General features: G+C 43.0%; 1 protein-coding gene across 2 annotated transcripts in view; it reads right to left on the bottom strand.

The window, feature by feature from the left end:
• The window catches only part of SETBP1 (SET binding protein 1), a 277,298-nt gene that overhangs the window by 67,643 nt on the left and 189,360 nt on the right, over nucleotides 1–20,295 (bottom strand). For both annotated transcript variants that reach the window (XM_073618763.1, XM_073618770.1), the window contains one exon: nucleotides 6,656–10,088. In XM_073618763.1, the coding sequence (XP_073474864.1) occupies nucleotides 6,656–10,088 (3,433 nt within the window). The remainder of the gene's footprint in view (nucleotides 1–6,655; nucleotides 10,089–20,295) is intronic.

Here is a 20,295-nt window from a genome sequence, read left to right as displayed (position 1 = left end):
GTGTCAGGAAGATACCACAGCATTTAAATCCACACCGGTAGTACTAACACCTTAATCCAAACACCATGGAAAGACAGATGTTATTGCCCTAGGAGAGGATGGGAGGTGTTTGCAACATAGTGGCTTGGATAATCTCCAAAACAGGTCGAGTTGAATGTGACCAACTTCTACTAGATATACCCTGACCTGGACAAATGAGAACCTCCACAGACGTAAAAAATGAATATGGTGACAACAGTTTCAGAAAAGCGCAAGTTTGAGGATTAGGCACATCTGATGAAACAAAATGCAGCACTGAAATACACTTCCAAGATTTTTTTTATTCTCTTGCCAAAAGATGTTAAACAAAATGGGCAAAAACTGGTATCGCCCCATTCTGGTTATGCACAAAGTAAGGAAGACATTCTATAGACTCCAAGCCACTAGCCCTCCTCCGGTCTGTTCTGTGAACTATTGGAGATTATCACCACTCCGGTTATCTGAACCCTGAGCTTCCTCTTTCTGACAGGTAATTACAACATCTGAACCCAACACTTATTTCAAGATGTTTGAAGGAATACATAAGAGAACTGAGAGCTTTTTACACTTGCTTCAAGCTGTTTTTTTAAACCCAGACTCCGGGCAGATGAAAGAAACATCATTTAACGCAATTCTGAGTTCAATAAAACCATTATGGGACCATTCACACTTGTGCATCTCTCTACGATGTGTTGAGCATGTCCTTTTATTTTCAAAGAGCCCTCAACAGTGAATCGCAACGTCATCCACATGTTCTATATTGCATGTGTGGGGGGTAGGGGTGTTAAATATAATCGCAGCATTGATGCATCACGATTCAGACGTTCACAATGTTGCACCGATGCTGCGAGTCGGCCAAATCGATCTGTGATGACGTCATCTGTCGCTCCGTGCGGTGCTCTGCCTCTCCGGTAGAAACATAGAGCCCCCTTCCCTTCACTGAAGCAGAAAGTCAGCTGATGAGCTGACAGCCAGTACAGTGCAGGGGGGAGGAGCTCGAGGAGACCCGACATCAGGAGAGGCTTCACTGAAGGCACCGGAAGGAGAAAACACACTGAGCAGCATGGAGGAGGAGGAATCGACTGACACGGAGAGCAGTTGACTGCCAGTGTCACTGATCCCATTCCTCCACTACCATTACCTCTCTGCCTGATCCCATCATCCATCTGCCTCTGATCCCATCATCCATCTGCCTCTGATCCCACCATCCCCCTGCCTCTGATCCCATCCATCCCCCTGCCTCTGGTCCCATCCATCCCCCTGCCTCTGGTCCCATCCATCCCCCTGCCTCTGGTCCCATCCATCCCCCTGCCTCTGGTCCCATCCATCCCTCTGCCTCTGGTCCCATCCATCCCTCTGCCTCTGATCCCATCCATCCCTCTGCCACTGTGCCCAACCATACCTCTGCCACTGATCCCATCTATCCCTCTGCCACTGATCCCATCCATGCCTCTGCCACTGATCCCATCCATGCCTCTGATCCCATCCATCCCACTGCCTCTGAACCCACCATCCCTCTGATCCCATCCATCCCTCTGCCTCTGATCCCATCCATCCCTCTGCCTCTGATCCCATCCATCCCACTGCCTCTGATCCCATCCATCCCACTGCCTCTGATCCCATCCATCCCACTGCCTCTGATCCCATCCATCCCACTGCCTCTGATCCCATCCATCCCACTGCCACTGATCCCATCCATCCCACTGCCTCTGAACCCACCATCCATCTGCCACTGATCCCACCATCCCTCTGCCTCTGATCCCATCCATCCCTCTGTGTCTGATCCCATCCATCCCTCTGTGTCTGATCCCATCCATCCCTCTGTGTCTGATCCCATCCATCCCTCTGCCCCTGGAGAAAATTTTAGCTTTTCTGACTGCTTGAATTTTTGCATAAAAAGTCTTTAACAATGCGCACTTGCGCAGTAATCGTGATGGATCACCGAATCATAGTTACATAGTTAGTCAGGTTAAAGAAAGACACAAGTTCATCCAGTTCAACCCAAAAAAAAATACAACATATACACAATCCTATACCCACAGTTGATCCAGAGGAAGGCGAAAAACCCCAGCAATGCATGATCCAATTTGCTACAGCAGGGGAAAAAAATCCTTCCTGATCCCAGAGAGGCAATCGTATTTTCCCTGGATCCTATTTACCTATAAATGTTAGTACCCAGTTATATTATGTACATTTAGGAAAGAATCCAGGCCTTTCTTAAAGCATCACTGAGCTGGCCAGAACCACCTCTGGAGGGAGTCTATTCCAAGTTTTCACAGCTCTTACTGTGAAGAAACCTTTCCGTATTTGGAGATTAAATCTTTTTTCCTCTAGACATAAAGAGTTCCCCCTTTTCCTTTTGGATGACCTTAAAGTGAAGAAACTCAACACCAAGTTCACTATATGGACCACTTATGTATGTATACATGTTGATCATATCCCATGTTGAATTGAATCAAATCGTGGACAGGATAATCATTGTAAACAAATCAAATCATGAAACCAGTGAAGATTTGCACCCCTAGTGGGGGAGGGGGGTGCATTTATTTTGGCCATGTGTGGTGGCAGCACACCGCAACATGTATATACCGTGTGCTGCTGTACCATGCTTTAATGAACATGATAATGTGCATGACCACAGGCCAGGAGGCACACAACCTCATCATTTTCAAAATAGATATCCCAGCAACATCCCCAGTGTAACCAAAAGATCCACACAGCACCACAATGATACAGCCAACTTGCTTACCAGACTACAATGTTTCTCAGATTATAGAGTGGTCATTCGTGCTCATTTGATATCACACTTTGGGCTTCTATAAATGGAGTAACTCGGATCCAGATTTAACCAGCCAAGCCTTTAGCAGAGATCCTCCAAGATATCCAGTAGAGCAGGGATCTCCAAACTACAGCCCTCCAGCTGTTGCGGAACTACACATCCCATGAGGCATTGTAACACTCTGACATTCAAAGACACGACTAGGCATGATGGGAATGTAGTTCCTGAACAACTGGAGGGGCCATAGTTTGAGACCCCTGTAGTAAAGGATCTCTGCTAAAAGCTTGGCTGGTTAAATCTGGATTTGAGTGGCTGTGTTGATGGGGGAATCGAGCAATTTTCTTTCCTTACAGGGAAAAAAATGGAATCGTCTATGGGCTGCTTTAGGCAGCAGTGCCTAAATCTCACACTGCAGATACAGCACAGCAGTGCCTAGACACCTTCACATGCCGAGAGCCCTGCATTTTTAAGGAGGAATTCCAGAAGGCATTTGTAGGCTACTAACCTTGTGCTGCCCTACAAACAAGGCAACATGTGACCCACTAACATGATGCCAACCATAAGAAAATACAGCCAACTGTTAATCGAGGAAAGAAGCATAAATTCTATGGGCAGTCAGAAAAGCCGAAGAATTAGCATGGCCTCCAGTGTCCAATATTTCCACAAGCAAAAATGCTTTTTCCAACAATCAATAAAGACGCTTTTCAAGAAATATTTTCAATTCATCTTAATATATTTCAAGAACAAAGCAGATGTGCTAAAAATGCCTTTGGAAATACCTTTGAAATAGATTAACTCTTTTATCTTCGGGAATGAGAAGTGGAGAACGCGGGCGAGAGAGGGAGGATTCAAATCCCCAGCTCGCTGTTGAATACTGAAGTCCATTTAATTACTGTTTCATTTCTACTGTAGTTTTTAATTAAGAGAACAATTTTTTTTTTTCTCCTATGGAAGCCGGGTAATAACTTCTGCAAGGAGCAATCACGCAACTCGCAATCAGAAAGCCAATGAACATTTTAATTGAGCGGACTTTTTTCTTTTTTTTTTCCCCCTGAAAACATTAAAACGACTTAAATGTAACATGCCCCCTGTTCTAATTACACTGAAAATATAATTATACCCCAGCAGAAAATGTAAATATTCTTTAAAGTAACCCTTACTAGGAAACTGCTCGTAAAACGTAGGATTACTAATGACCGTTAAATAATATATGATTTCTTAAAGCTTAATACTTTGAGATTTTCCTTGGAATTAAACATTTTTAAAGAGGTACAACTGGGTTTTTTCTAAGAATGCAAATCCATTTTTGTAAAAGTGTATTAATAAAAAAAAAAAGTAGATCACTGCTATACAAGAAGTACATAAATTTACCCCAAGCAGTGTTGACAGCCCAGCCTGCTGGACTACAGAACTCCACTTATTCTGGCCCCACTGTAAAAGCATATATTGGTTTGCCCCCAAACAAAACAATGCTGCTGCTTTGACTTCTAAGAACCAGACCACATACTGTGGGTAAGGAAAAGGCCCTTGTGAGATGTAGTTATGGGGAATGTTTAGGTCACAGCAGTTGCCCCTGCAAGAATTTTACAAGCCTGCAGATGACATCACAGAAATGAACAAAACTTGTTTCTTCCTTTAGGAACAAAATAAAAGAAAGAAATGCTGGGACATGCTCTAAGGTTTGAGGTAAATTTGGGTCATGTCTGCTCTTATAATCTAAGTAAAACTATTTAGGCTTTCTTATTAATACACAACTTCAACCAAACCTCTTTTTTAAGTTTAAATTAGTAGATTGTGGTAGTAGCTGCTACAGTGATTTCCACCTTCATTATAGGAATCACACAGATGTGGCCTATGCAAAGTTACATTGGGGCAAGCTGGACCTTGCTGGAGGCAGAGTCGGATTCCTGGAGCCAGGTTTCAGTAACAGCAAGCATGTTCAAGGTTGTTGGAGAGTAAAAGGTTATTGGCAGAGGCAAGTTTGTTAGAAATTGAGTGGGCATTCCAGAGGGAACATGGGGGGGGGGGGGCTAGCTCGAGGAAGCAGGGTAATTAAAAACAAAAGAGTGAGGATTGCAGCTGCCGCTAGAGGAGGGAGACTGCTGGTTCCGGGGGTGAGAAATAGATGGTGGAGAGCCAGGGTTTGGGGTGATATATACAGAAATTAGGGGTAGCAGGAGGGTGAGGGAGGCGAGGTGGGAGCGAGGATTTATATGAAGGCAAATGCCCTGGTGATTTGTAAGTAGTAACATTACACGGACTCAGAAAGAACAGATGAGTGCAGTAATATTGAGAGGGCACAATTGAGGGTGACTTGTATAGGTTGTGGGGTGGATAGGAGGGTAAAGAGATGAGAATTTGAGAAAAGAGGGCATAATCGCAAAAAGGAAGGTTAGTGAGAGCGTGTTTGAGGGTGAAGGTAGAGGAAAAGCAGGCTGAGGGAGAGAGCCAAGAGATGAAAGTGCACTTGCAGACTAGACAGTCTGTTATGGAGTACTAATGTTTATATTTGCCTTATTGATGTGTCTTAGTTAAAATGCCATGTTAAGGCCCCTTGCACATGGGCGGGGTCTGTCCGCTTAGCAGGGGATCTCTCTATTGATCTCCGGTGAGCAGGTGGATGACAGGCAGTGTTAATCTAGTCGACTAAAACGTTTTAGTCATGAATATTATTTTAGTCAACTAAAATACGACTAAAACTAAAATAATTGAGAAGACTAAAATACGACTAAAACTAAAAGCCATTTTAGTCAAAAGACAAAAATGAGACTAAAACTACAATGCCATTTTAGTCAAAAGACTATGACTAAAACTAAATTGCAATTACTGAAATGTACTGGAGATTTTAGTCGACTAAAACTAGGACATTTTAGTCGACTAAAATGTAGATTTAGTTAACTAAATACGACTAAAACAATTGCAGAAGACTAAAATGGGACTAAAACTAAAATGCCATTTTAGTCCTAAGACTAAAATTAACACTGATGACAGGTCTGTGTCTGCTCCGCAGATGTAAAGCACACATGGCACAACCCACTGTTCTTTATGGGGCTGTTGGATGGAAGTGGACCGCCTGTCCGTTTCCATCCGACCTGCCAGACGTTTGGAGAAGGGATCCTCATCTGTCTGTTTTTAGCGGACAAGATCAGATGTCGACTGGTGTCAAATGGACACACGTCCATTGACATCCACCACTCTATAGAGAGCAATGAATGGTCCAATCGGGTAAACCTGAAAAACTGACAGGCAGACCCAATGAGTCCGTCAGGCTGAAAGGGGCCTAAAAGTGCCAAACATTTAACATAGAAAATGGCACTCTATGCAAAAATGGCCATGCCTACCCCTCGCCTGACGTCATCTAATTTGAAAATAATCTTGAAATATGTAGGCTGCCATTTCCAATCATTTTCTAAAAATGTTAGTTGCCTAGCTATCACCCGTATGATTTTCACTGCTTTCCGAGTCAATGGCCTGGAACAAGCATGGGTTTCGCATCCATTATTGTATTTTTTGTTTTAGGTCACTAGTTCAAAGTATTAAAGTCAGTCCGCCAGGCAACTAGCATTTTCTGAAGAACAGTGGGGGGCAGTAATTTTGTAGAAGTAATGAATATTGAGAAAAAAATCCCATAAACAGACATATCTAGTAAATGTTAGTCACATTTAATCTAGACTTCTTCTGTAATTTTCACATTTCACATTCCTCAGCTATAATATTCCAGTTTGAATGTGACTACCTACTACTTGATATGTCATGAACTGGATAAAGGAGAACCTTTATAAAGACCAGATAGGTTTTCCAAGATATCATTGTCATAAAAATAAATATCAACCAAACTTATAACAAAACGGGTCTTACTTGATCCAGAAGACTCAAACACATTCCTGTCTTTCTTGTTCATTCGAAATGACTGAAGGTCCTTTTCTCTGTAGGAACCAAAACCTTCAAAGGTCCGTCTTTTATTCCCACTTAGGTCACCATCTCTCCTATCATTGGATGAATTAATCTCCCCAAACAAGTCAGAAGAGTCCACTCGGCCACTGCAGTCATTTCCAGAGTACCTTTTTAAACAGCTATCAACAGCTTCACTGCTCAAGTCATTTTTGTCTTTTGACTGAGTCCAGTGCTGACCATCTGAAAGTGATAAGGAGGAAAGTGTGTCCACCTCAAAAGTAGACTTTGGACCTCTCTGTCCAGTTTCACAATGCTGGTGTTTCTGTCGTTCTTTGTGTTTGCTTTTCTCGTTTACAGAGGAAAGATCCTTATTGGAAGGACTGAGCTTGTCATTTGTGGTATGACCTGAAAAGCTTGTGGATTTGGCAGAAAAAAACCCACCGAAATCACCATGTCCCCCAAGGATGCGATCATCCTTATGCTTGTGCTTATGTTTGTGTTTCCTTTTGTGGAGCCGGCTGCTTGAAAGTCCAACTGTTCCTGTTTTAGGAGCCATGTCACCTAAGCCCATACCTACTGCTGACTGGAGGTGTACTCCATGTTTTGTCTTATGTTTGGCGACTGTAGACATCTTCATATGTGAAGATGTATGAAACTGGGGTGGTGGAACAGAGGGCCTCATGAATGGAGATGTTGCTCCTAGCGTATGAGACAGATACAAAGGAGCTGGATACTGACCATAATAACCAAGGTTCATCATAGGCATTGATGTGTAAGGCATTCCATATGGTGCATAGTAACTTCCACTGGGAATAGGGTATCCAAACCCTTGCAAAAAAGGCACCTTTGTCATGGTGTCATTGGTTTTGGCAGGTCTACCACGCTTTTTCTTTGATTTCATGTCAGAGGTTCGGCGAAGGTAGAGCAAGGGGTCGTACTGAATATATGGCACAGGGTAATAGTGATCAAAGTTAATCCTGAAGATACTGGGATAAGGATTTTCATGGTAAAAGGTGTAACTTCGGTGGGAAATTCTAAAGACTTGAAACTTGTTTATCAGGTCTTCAAGGTCTGCAAGAAACTGCAAATTGTCCCTGTTCTGCAAACCCTTCCGCTTTCTCTTGTGCTTTGGCTTTTTAACATTTTCATGAACAAGAAAGTTGTCAACCATGAGATGTTTCTGCCTGTGGCCGTGCTTGCTCTTTGTGCTGGTTTCAGATGGTATAACCTCTGGGTTGTCCAGGGTACAAAAATCAAAGGAGTACCTTCTACGGGATTCTGAGCTCTTCTCGGCTTGGTCAGAAGTGCTATTGTTGTCTGTGCCAATGCCGCTGTCACTTGGGATGGTTTCCTCACTGTGTGACTCACTCACGGGGGACAGTGTGACTTCCTTTAAGGATCCTATCTCACATAGGTGAGACGGGGAGTGAGCCATTAACCTGGGTGGAGACAACTTCCAAGAGCTGCCATGGATTCCTTTCTGGGTTTTTGTTGGAAGAGCACTGATTGGCTGAAGATTTGGCATGGTTTTTAAATCCGAAAACATTGTATCAGTGCTGGCAGGGCTAAGGTTGCCATTAGAACCTACTAGCTGGGTTGTAAAATTGTGAATAGCTGCTGGTGAAGATGCCACAAATGACTGCAAGTTAGAAGGCACTGTTGGGATTTCTGGCTGGCTAGAAACAGGCCTGCTTGGTTTAATGGCTGTTCTTTGTTCATTCTGTTGGGGAACCTGTTCTGCTCTTGGCTTTCTCCCCCTTTTCTTCCCTATGTAGATTGTTCCCCTCTTACTGACATTAATCTGCTTGCCTAACCTAGCGTCAAGAGTTGTGGTTACTGTTGCTATTGCGTTGGATTGCGGCTGAGTTTTAGATTTCAAGGCGATGCTGCTTGAGCAAGACAGAATTTGGTTTAGAATATTTTTTCTTTTGAGAGTTTTCATCTTGTTGATTGTTCTTATGGTTTTCTTATCTAACATTCCAAGCTTTCCAACCTTTTTGTGAAAATCTAACTCACCAATGTTCTTTTCCGTTGCAGATGGCATTTGGACCAGTTCAGAGAGGGAATGCCTTCCCTTTCTTTTCTTGATGCCAGGGAACTCTCTATTAATGGGACTTACTGGACTTGTAGACGTTCCTTCGTGGATCGTCTCAACAGTAAGCAAAGGCTGTTTCTTTGGTCTACCCCTTTTTTTCTTCACTGGTGTAATTACTGTAAGGCTATCTGTATTTGTATAAAGCGGACTGGAGGGAGTTATTGGGTAAGCAGAGGGTGGATCCACCACAATTTTCTCAGAATGTGAAACAGAATTTTCATGATTAGCATTTGCTTTAGGCTTTCCACATGTCCATCTTTTCTTGGCAGCAAATCTGGGGTGCTGCAAAACAGGCAATTTCGATCTGGAGCTCTCAGAAATGGCTTTTGATACAGGAGGAGCAGCAGCAGCAGCAGCGGACTTCTGCAGACGGGTCATGCCATTTGCAAACGTTTTCCCTACGCTTCCAGTCATCTCTGGCAACTTTGATGGCAACTCATTACTCGTAACTTTACCCTGTTTAACCACTCTGTTATCCTTCTTGGCTGGTTGGGGCTGAGAAACTGTTTGATTGCTCACTTCATTAACTAACGGCCTCCCAGAATGCTGGTTTTCATCCGGCAAGTTTTTATCCAAAGCTGGCTTCAAAGACTGTTTTTTCTTCCTTCTATTTGAGGGTGGATCCACTGGTGTAGAATTTATAGGAAGTGTTATCTTCACATGGCTTGAATCGTTCTCACCACAGTTCGCAGAAGCTGTATCTTGCCGCTGTTGCACAGCTGCTGAACCTTCAGCATCCTTCTTACCGTCCACAGTTTCATGACTTTTATGATCACTTGCTTTTGGATTATTTTTCCCTCGTTCTTGTTCTACTGCCTGTGCAGCTTGACTCAGCTCCTTTTTGCCACCTTTCTTTTTTGCAGTACACAAAGGCTTCTCCTGTGAGTCCCCAGCTTTTTGGTCTTCTAATGTTGAAAGACCATTACTTGGCTCGGAAATGTTAGCTACTGATAAAATGCTGTTGCTGCTTGGTGATGGAACGGCACTGGAAGCTGAATTATCCTTTGCATTTGAAATCTGTCTCCAAGGACTTCCTGCATTTGTTTTCTTTGACTGAGACTTGAGAATTGGAGAAGCCATTTCTGGCTTTGGACTCTTGGTGGCATTAGTTGTTTCCTTGCCAGTTTCAGCATCCAGGAAACTGCTCTGTGCTGTGGCTCCAGAGTCTGAGCTCGGTAACCAGTCAAGATGATGCTGGTTACTTTTCTGCTGGTGCTTTGGTTTTAAGGTGTCACTGGTGATGTTTGGAGGAACTCCGGAGTCGTAATGCAGTCCAGAATGCTTCTGTACCTTTTCATGCACCTAAAACGAAACGAAAATAAAAAAAAAAATAAAAAAATAATATTAATTATCTGAAACACCAAATTGACTCATACATTTCAAATATGTAAAATGAAGAGAAAATAATATCACCACAACATCTAGCGATATAACATTATAACTGTGTAACACTGTATTTTTAGGTCTAGGCCAGTGGTCTCCTAAACTGCGGCCCTTTGCTTGCCTTTATCTAGTCCTTGAGGCTTATCTTCTGCCACTTACACCAACAATGGGGCATAATTACATCCACGGACACCAATGATGTGGCATACATAATTCCAACTATTTCTCCCTTTATTACCAAAGATCAGGCATTGTTTACTCCCACTGGGCAAGGTCCCACCCCCCTAAAGTCTGAAGGACAGTAAACTGGCCCTTTCTTTAGAAAGTTTGGAGACTCCTGGACTTGTGTACAACCAGAATATTGGATTTTTAGGATACAATTTATTGCCAGCAGTGGGAAAAAAATTGTATCAATTATGGCCTGCCTAATACCTGGATGATCCTTCACTCTTCTCCACGTGAAAAGGGAAGGCTGGCATTAACCACACCTGTGCAACTTCTATTTTTTGAATCATTAAGAAATAGTGGCGAGTACCCAAAAGTTTTCTATGGTTGGCTTAACATTGCTGCTTGTGCCAACAGTGAAATCAACTTAGATACAACAGATTTGAATTTGAAATCTAAAAATGACATTTTGGGCATGAGATATCAACCATGTTAGCAAGCTAGACCTTCTACAGTTCTGCTTTGATCACCCTGTATCAAACACAATCCATTAACAAACTGCAACTTAACCTTAAAAATGGGTGGATGATGCTCCATCCTTTTTTCTCAAGCCAAGCTGTAAATATCCACAGGTAGTTACATGAGGTATAATAGGCATTTTCCACTGCTTGGCCATCCCAATCCAAGTATATTTCTGCACAATTAGCAGACGGAAGATAGGAATGAGCATGTAGCACAAGAACAAAGACACCTTCCAGTGCCAGAGGCTGGCGCAAAATCTTGTCCACTACTCCAAGCTCTCTGTACAATACTGAGCGTGCACCAAGCCGAGGAGAGGTCTGGCCTTATGTTATAAAGGGCACTCTGCCCATTCCTGGTTTTCAGCCAGCCACAAGCTACAGGCTAGGGAATGTAAACTCTGCACTGCCCTCTAGCAGGGGATAGAGTCATTTTACCATCGCAATGGTACTTTTTATTTTTTTAGCTGCAACGGTTTTGGAAGGGCATTCTGGATAAAAAGTCAAGCTAGAACCCAAAGTTCTGAACCCAGTTATACTCCTTTCCAGTCATGGAATAATATGGATATTATCTAAGGGAAATATCATCAATGAGGGCACAGACTACAATAACAACCTAAAAGAAGATCTAACTATATACAAAACTTGAGTGGGAGTTGAACTCTTGATTTGAGAGGTAAAGGAAAAGGAAGGGAGTATTTTCTACTTGCTGTGGTAAAGGGTGTGGGAATTGCATGACTTCCCCTTTAATTCACAAGAAACATGAGTAAGCCAATAAAATGGTTATAGATTCAGTAACAGAACCACTTAAAATGGAAGATCTTCAATCTAGCCAAAGCACACAAATTACAAAAATTAGGTTTAAAGGTGTGAATATTGAGAATCCATTGCATGACTCAGGCAAAGTATCTTTTGAGGGGCAAGGTGAGGGCAAAGATGAATAATGGAGTGAAGAACTGAAATCGTTGATAAATCTTGGCTGGTTTCTACTGTTCAGTTCAGCCAGAAGAAGATTCTATAGTGCTTGTTACAGGAGATAATGAAGACAACACCCAGCTTGCACCCCGCCAATCAAGAAATGGAAGCATTGAACTTTTGATGACCAGTACCCCCTAGTACCACCAGCCTAATGAGGTCTACAGAAAAACAAAAACAAAAAACAAAACAAAACATAAGCTAACAACTATGGGTGCCAAATAGATATATTGCACATTACAAGTTGTGGTCCTGCAGTTGAAGATGTATGGGGATGTTTTCTTCTAACCTGCATTTAATTGTGCCTTTAATTTCACCATCAACTTGCAAAACCCTCCTTAGGAGAAATAAAATGCTTGCAGGACGTGGGTTGCCTGCACGCGTTACATGTCACTCGAGACATCCAGGTTCTTCCAGTTCTAACGCTATTTAGAGATTTATTGGCGCTCTTGAAAAAGTAATTATGGCTGTCTAATTAAGGAGGACGAGTATTAATCACACTGATTTAACCTATTATATGCTGCGACCATTAATCTCCAAAGGAGCCTCTTACACAGATTTTTAATACCTTCTCATATTTTGCGCTCATAAAACGTACAAGGCATTTGAGGATCAGTTAATTTGCTCCAGTTATGAAGCCCGGAAGCACATCGGGGTTAAAGATTTATGAAAGCAGCAGTGAGTCAACTTAAAAAGGGGAACTACAGGCTTTTAATTTGTTTCCTATCTTTCACCTACTATTCCTGTGAAGGTGACAAGCTTAAAGTGGTTCTAACAAAGCCCCATTTTTTTAAAGGTAGCCTGCAAGTATCGATTAAAGTGTATATAAAACTATTATTTGTTTGTCACCAGGTGGGAAAATCCAAAATGTTAAGTTATCACCAGAACAGGAATAAACGAAAATTGTCCAACGGGAACACTTGTTTGGAAGGCAGTCTAAGAGGGGATATCCTCTAATGTTGGTTTTATACACACACACAACTTATTTTTGTTCAACCTTTGGGCTAGGCGTAAATATTCAAATGGATTCCCCGATCCAATGTATACAACGCAGATGGAAGAATCTCCCTCCAAGGCAATTGTACCGGGATTGGAGACAGCTGCTGCTCGGCCAACCATTTTCCACCTGCCTCCTTTGATCCCTCAAAGAATGTTGGGCGGAAGGTGGCCAACAGGACTACCCACATAGCGAATTTTGAATCGGTTAGAATAGAGTGTACCTAGCTATATTTCCTGTTGGCTCTACAAGGTAAGAGAAGTAAAGGAAAATTTTCCAGATGGGACACAGATAGCGAATTATTATGTTCCAGGGTTTCCCTAACGCCATAGGAAATAACAAAAATTCAGTCCGTTCTTGTTTGAAAGGAGCCTAAAGCCAGCGCCACATATAAATGACTGGTTAGTTGAAGTATATATTAAATTTTTGTTTTTTTTTGGGGGGGGGGATTTAGGTACACTTTAGAGCAGATCTTTGGGTCTACCCCACTGCCTGCATGACCTAGACACTTCGTACTGGTTGTTTAGTGGCTGGATCCTCTTGGGTTTCAAAAGAGGAGTTTGCATTGGTGATGTCATAGTGAGGAGACTGCCCAAAAGAGATTTGCTGTCCCCTGCACCTGGAAGCAGTGCTGGCAAGGGATCCAAATGGGCAACATCAGGGAGTCAATCTTTCTTCAAAAGGTACCGATATATCAGCCGTCAAAAATTATTGGCCGAAAATAGAGTTATTGGTGCCAATAATGGCTGAAAATAAATTCATTGAAATTGAACTTAATGAAAAAGATTAATACAGTTATATTTAATTATTATACATATATATATATATATATATATATATATATATATATATATATATTTTTTTTTTTAAACTGTTCATTTCAGTTTCCAGCAAAGTGCACCCTGAATTTTCATTTAGGTGCACCACTATTAAAGGTTGGGAGGGGGGTTTATATTTGCTTATTTTACTTAAGCAGTGTGTATTCTTGGTTGAATCTTGGTATGCTTTTGTATTCCTTCCAGATCTGTGCAGTAATTCAGTGTGAAACTTTCCCTCTGTACAGGAGCTTCCTGTAATAAAGACCGCTCACTGCTGCTCTCTCTTTTTGTGCAGGATGACTGGTCTCGACTCCGCCCCCTCCTGTAGTTTTCTGCAGGCAGCCTGTAGGGTGGAGCCTGTTTGGTCCCTCCCACAGCTCTGCTTTCTATACAGGCTATATACATCACAATGATAATGTCAATGATAATTTTATATTATAATACAATAAATATAATACATTTGTGGCTATTAACGCCTTGCCGTCCGCATAAAGTCATATGGCATCGCAGACTTTGAGCGGTGATATCTGAACGATGCCTGCAGCTACAGGCATCATTCAGATATCTGCTTCTAGAGCCGGCGATTCTCTTCACCATAAGAATGATCATAGCGGCTGTTCAGCCGTTTGTTCGTCTTACAGGCAGCGGTAGGGGAGCCCCCCCCTTCTCCGGTGCCTCTCCCAGCTCACCCCTGCCATCGGTGAACCAGAGAAGGTACCAACCGGCCGGATGCTGACCATAGAGATTTCCGGCAGCCAGATGGCGCTATGTCTCTATGATCATTCGGAGGCCGGGCGTGATGTTATATTCTCACGCCTGGCATCTGCATTTGAAAAAATGCCGCCCCCGCCTCGGCTGGGAAGCTGAGATTTTTTTTTTTAATTTCAGGCTTCCCAGCCTAGAGGAGAGATGTGAGGACTTTTTGGCCCCAGAAATCACTGAAAAAAAGGACCTGTCATGCTTATTCCTATTACAAGGGATGTTTACATTCCTTGTAATAGGAATAAAAGTGATTAAAAAAAAAAAATGTAAAAATAAAGTGTCAAAATAGAAAAATAAAAGTAAAATTAACAAAAACAAAAAAAATTTAAAATTGCCCCTGTCCCCGCGTGCTCGCTCGTAGAAGCAAACGCATATGTAAGTCACGCCCACATATCTAAACAGCGTTCAAACCACACATGTGAAGTATCGCCGCGAACGTTGTTGAGTGAGAGCAATAATTCTAGCACTTGACCTCCTCTGTACCCTCAAAACAACCTGTAAAAAAATTTAAAGCGTTGCCTGTGGGGATTTTTAAGTGCCGAAGTTTGGCACCATTCCACAAGCGTGTGCAATTTTGAAGCATGACATGTTAGGTATCTATTTACTCGGCTTAACATCATCTTTCACATTATACAAAAAAATTGGGCTAACTTTACGTCTTTTTTTTTTTTTTTAATGCATGAAACATTTTTTTTTTCCAACAAAACACGTTTGAAAGATTGCTGCCCAAATACCGTGCGAGATAAAAAGTTGCAATGACCGCCAACTTATTCTCTAGGGTCTTTGCTAAAAAACATATATAAATGTTCGGGGGTTCTGTGTAATTTTCTAGCAGAAAAAAATAATGATTTTTACATGTAGGAGAGAAATGTCAGAAAAGGTAGCAAGTGGTTAAGGAAAATGTTTTTTTTTTTTTTTCTTGCTCCGAGTTTAGCTTTAAAGATCCACTAACACAAGGCCTTCCAAAAAGGTCAAGGCATGCCCACATAATCTAAAGAAAAAATATGCAAACAACCATAAGTGTTTTTGTAAAGGTTTCATGGGGGGAAAAAAAAGCTAATAGAGAAAAAAAAAATGTACAGAAAAAAAAAAAAAAAAAACAGTCACAAACGAAAGCTGCACCTCCCCTCTTTAAATCATTTGCAGATCCATCTGTGTAATGGCTCAGCAAGAGTAATTCCCTATTAAGAGGCTTTATCTAGAGAGATAAGCAGCTGCTTCTCATGTCACTAATTGCTGTCTGCTGTGATTTTAAAACATCTGCACCATTGAGGCCCTTCATTTTCATATTCCAATCATGGTAAAAGTTGAAAAATGGTGCATCATTGATGGCTTCTGGGTGTTAATTACTGCACGCGTCTCTGCATAGAGGCAATTTAAAAAAAAGACGGGCAGAAACTCAATCAGCAAGTTGGTTAAAAAAAAAAAAAAATAAATAGAAATAATGATGCTGGTGGTATCTGTAGAAGAAGCATTTGTCACTGCACCACCGGTGATGTCAATGCACCTTGTCCTTGATGAGTAAGACTTGTCTCTGGAACAATTAGGCTTATTGAAGGAGGCAAGCCGTAAAGTGCAGGAACCTAAAGCAACCACGGTGCACCGTCTTATGACCCAACATCAGTACATTTCAATTCGGATTGGTTGCCATTTCCTGTACATTTAAATCATCTCTGTGCGTTTGATCTAATTCCATAGACACAGAAAATGCATAAAAGGACAGATACAATTATCCTGGTCCAACAAAGTGCTGTAGAAAATTTTGTATTTTCTTACTATTTTCTGAAAAGCATAATGAACATTTTCCTCTTGCAGCCACCGAACGCCGGTGTTCTGCAGAGAAAGGTCCCCCATTGGATAGTGTCCGCCCTGTACTGCGCAGGCGCAGCACTTACATAGTTAGTAAGGTTGAATAAAGACACCAGTCCATCCAGTTCAACCCGAGTGAGTGTGGGTGCGTGTCTACAATTGTCCCTAACCCTGCACACTCACATCAGTCCCTTCCCTCAATCCAAGGTCCCCCCATTCATGTACTAGGGCCAATTTTGGACAGAAGCCGATTAAGCTACCAGCATGTCTTTGGAGTGTGGGAGAAAACCGGAGTACCCAGAGGAAACCCACGCAGGCACAGGGAGAACATGCAAACTCCAGGCAGGTAGTGTCGTGGTTGGGATTCGAACCAGTGACCCTTCTTACTGCTAGGTGGGAGTGCTACCCACTACACCACTGTGCCACCCACTTGCGCAGTACGGAGGACAAAGGAGACGCGGAAAGTCTCTGAACATGAACAGCTATTCATGAGCTGTACACGGCGCCTGCGCAATTAAGAGTACATTGTGCCACACGCTCCCGATGCTCGTGCAACTCTGCAAGGGGCGGGTGTAGGGGCGGATGCATACAGAAGAGGCCGCATGATGGGCAGAGCTCATACGATGGGGGTGGATTTCTCAAAGGGGCGGATGTATTATTGAGAAGCGTGTAAGAGGCGGCCTCTTCTGTATCATCCGCCCCTACACCCGCCCCTTGCAGAGTTGCACGAGCATTGGGAGCTTGTGGCACAATGTAGTCCTGATTGTGCAGGTGTCCTGTACAGCTGATGAACAGCTGTTCATGTTCGGAGACTTTCGGCGTCTCCTTTGTCCTCCGTACTGCACAAGCGCTGCGCCTGCGCAGTACAGGGCGGACACTATCCGATGGGGGACCTTTCTCGACAGGACACCGGCGAGAGGGGGAGGAGGAGAAGCCAGTTTTCAGTTGCAGGAGAAAAGTGTGTGTGTGTGTGTGTGTGTGTGTGTGTCCTATTGCAAAACAGAATGTGACAGGAAGGCCGCACGGGCCCTCTGCAGCATGGGGAGGGGTCACTATTGCGACCCCTGACATTACACCAGTGGTTGGGGGTGTGTGGTAAAAACATGTCTCAACTATGGGGTTCTACTGTCCCCCCCTCAAAAAAAAGCAAATGTAACTGAGCCCTTACTGTCCTGAGCCTCCTATAAGGCTGCTTACACACTGATGCGCTGTGGCTTTCTTGTGGGTTAGCTGCGCTTTGCCATAGACTTGTATTAGATCCTGCGGGTGTGCTACACTTTCCCAATGCACACATTTAGGAGTTTTGATGATCTTTCAGAAAGTGCGCCAAACCTGCAGGATATAACAGAAGTACGCTTCTCTGGTTTGTGGTTGAGACAGACCAATGAGTATTTTCCTGTACTCCGCGCTTAGGTATGGGCTGGGCTGCTGCCTCCCTTGAGGTAGTCCCCACTGGAACCACCTTAAAAAAAGTTTATATATGAATACAAGTACAGAGTATTTTTCTGTACTTGCAGGGTATTTAAAGGGATAAAACATGGGTAAATCTGCAATTATTGCAGAGAAGTATTTCATTTTTTATTTTGCCCTGGCAATCCTCTATAAGAGCCTTTTTCAACCTTTTTGACGTGGAAGAACCCTTGAAAAATACTTTCTGGTCTCAAGGAACCCCTGCTGATAATTACTACAGTATCTCACAAAACTGAGTACACCCCTCACATTTTTGTAAATATTTTATTAAATCTTTTCTTGTGACAACACTGAAGAAATGACACTTTGCTACAATGAATGCCAACATGTACTGTGACGTACTGAAGCAGAGCATGATCCCCTCCCTTCGGAGACTGGGCCGCAGGGAAGTATTCCAACATAACGACCCCAAACACACCTCCAAGACGACCACTGCCTTGCTAAAGAAGCTGAGGTTAAAGATGGACTGGCCAAGCATATCTACAGACCAAAACCCTATTGAGCATCTGTGGGGCATCCTCAAAACGGAAGGTGGAGGAGCGCAAGGTCTCTAACATCCACCAGCTCCGTGATGTCATCATGGAGGAGTAGAAGAGGACTCCAGTGGCAACCTGTGAAGCTCTGGTGAACTCCATACCCAAGAGGGTTAAGGCAGTGCTGGAAAATAATGGCCACACAAAATATTGCCACTTTGGGCCCAATTTGGACATTTTCACTTAGAGGTGTACTCACTTTTGTTGCCAGTGGTTTAGACATTAATGACTGTGTGTTGAGTTATTTTGAGGGGACAGCAAATTTACACTGTTATACAAGCTGTACACTCACTACTTTACATTGTAGCAAAGTGTCATTTCTTCAGTGTTGTCACATGAAAAGATATAATAAAATATTTACAAAAATGTGAGGGGTGTACTCACTTTTGTGAGATACTGTACACACACAATATATATATATATATAAAATAAAATAATAATACACACTATATTACCAAAAGTATTGGGACGCCTGCCTTTACACGCATATGCACTTTAATGAGATACGGTAATATATATATACAAACACACACACACATATGTCACGTGTATGTGTGAGAGACCCAACAGAGGTGTTTCCACTTGCCTGGAGCTCTATAATTCAGCCAAACATTTACATATTTCATTTCAGGAGCCAGTGGAGCTCAGCATAGGAGTGAATGGAGGAAGAGAGATAACTGAGCCTGAATAAGGATTTCATGACACCAGACGAGGGATCCTTAACTCCGAGTAATCATCTATCTTGGCCGCGCACATGGCTGAAGCCACGCAGATTCGCAGCTGAGAACGTCTGTTTGTTTTGTGGTTTGTAAGTGTTGATATCGCATCAAAGCTGCTGGCCCCTTATCTCCACTGCTCACAGTTCATAACAGTTAACAGATAAACCAATCTGGTTGTATTTGTGGACATCCCGATGACAGGGCTGCAAGGTGAAATCAATGTGAAAATATTTAGTGGCCTTCTCAATGGTTAAAGGAAGAAGTGAGCGCGTTTTTTAAGTGCATGCACATTTTATACCCCTATTGTTGTATTATCTTAATTATCAAAAGTGCCTTCCATTTAATTTGCTCGCCACTGCGAATTCTTAACTTCAGTTAAAAAAAAAGAAAAAATTCTTATATTGCAATCTATCAATACCTGAATGTGGTGACTGCATTAGCTTTCTTTTCCTTACTGCTTGAATCTTGTTAGGTAAGTTAAAGTGGTTTGTTAAGGTAATTTTCTTTTAAATAACAAGCATATCATACTTACCTCCACTGTGCAGTCCCCAGGCGGCTCTTGCGGCTCCTCCCCACATCTGATAACCCCCTGATTACCTTGCGGGTGTGCTCCTGAGTCCAGCATTAGCATAGAATTAGAATCCAGCATAGAGGCCGAATGCAGGACTCGGCCCCGCCCCCCGGCAGTCCTGCCCCGCCCCCGGCACTCGCGCCATTGGATTTGATTGACAGCAGCGGGAGCCAATGGCTGCGCTGCTATCGATCTATCCAATCAAGAGCCGAGAGCCCCGGGCAGAGAGACAGCGCGTCCCCGCTGGGTCAAGTTCCAGGGCTGAGATAAGTAAAATGGGGGGGGGGCTGGGAGGCCGGTCACTGCCAGGTGTTTTTTCACCTTAATGCAACCCCTTTAACAGAATATAACCTGCCACAAGGGTCGAGGAACAAATACCTGCTCTTGTCAGTTTAAGGGCTCATGCACTACACTTCGTGCAGGTCCGTAATACATAAAGTTTAATGGATCTGACAATCTAGAGCCACCTGCATCCTAGCAACCGAGGATGCCAGGTTGTAGGACTCTGTGTCCCAGCAACAGAGGATGCTAGGTGTCAGCAGCCACCTGAGACCTAGGAACTGAGGTCACTAGGTGCTAGAGTGGCATGCATCCTAGCAACCAAAGATACTAGGGTCAGGAGCTGCCTGTTTCCTAGCAACTGAGCATAATAGAGTGAGGGGTTGCCTGCGTCCTAGCAACTGAGGAAGTTTGGTGGAAGGCTGCCTGCACCCTATCAACCAAGGATGCTAGACAGCAGTTGCCACCTGTAAATTTAGAAACCAAGGTCACTAGGCAGCAAGTGTCATG

Source organism: Aquarana catesbeiana, linkage group LG01 (genome assembly GCF_042186555.1).
Source record: "Aquarana catesbeiana isolate 2022-GZ linkage group LG01, ASM4218655v1, whole genome shotgun sequence".
Classification (NCBI taxonomy): Eukaryota; Metazoa; Chordata; class Amphibia; order Anura; family Ranidae; genus Aquarana; species Aquarana catesbeiana.
The sequence above is the reverse complement of the archived record's forward strand: the minus strand, read 5'-3'. Positions and strand labels throughout refer to the sequence as shown.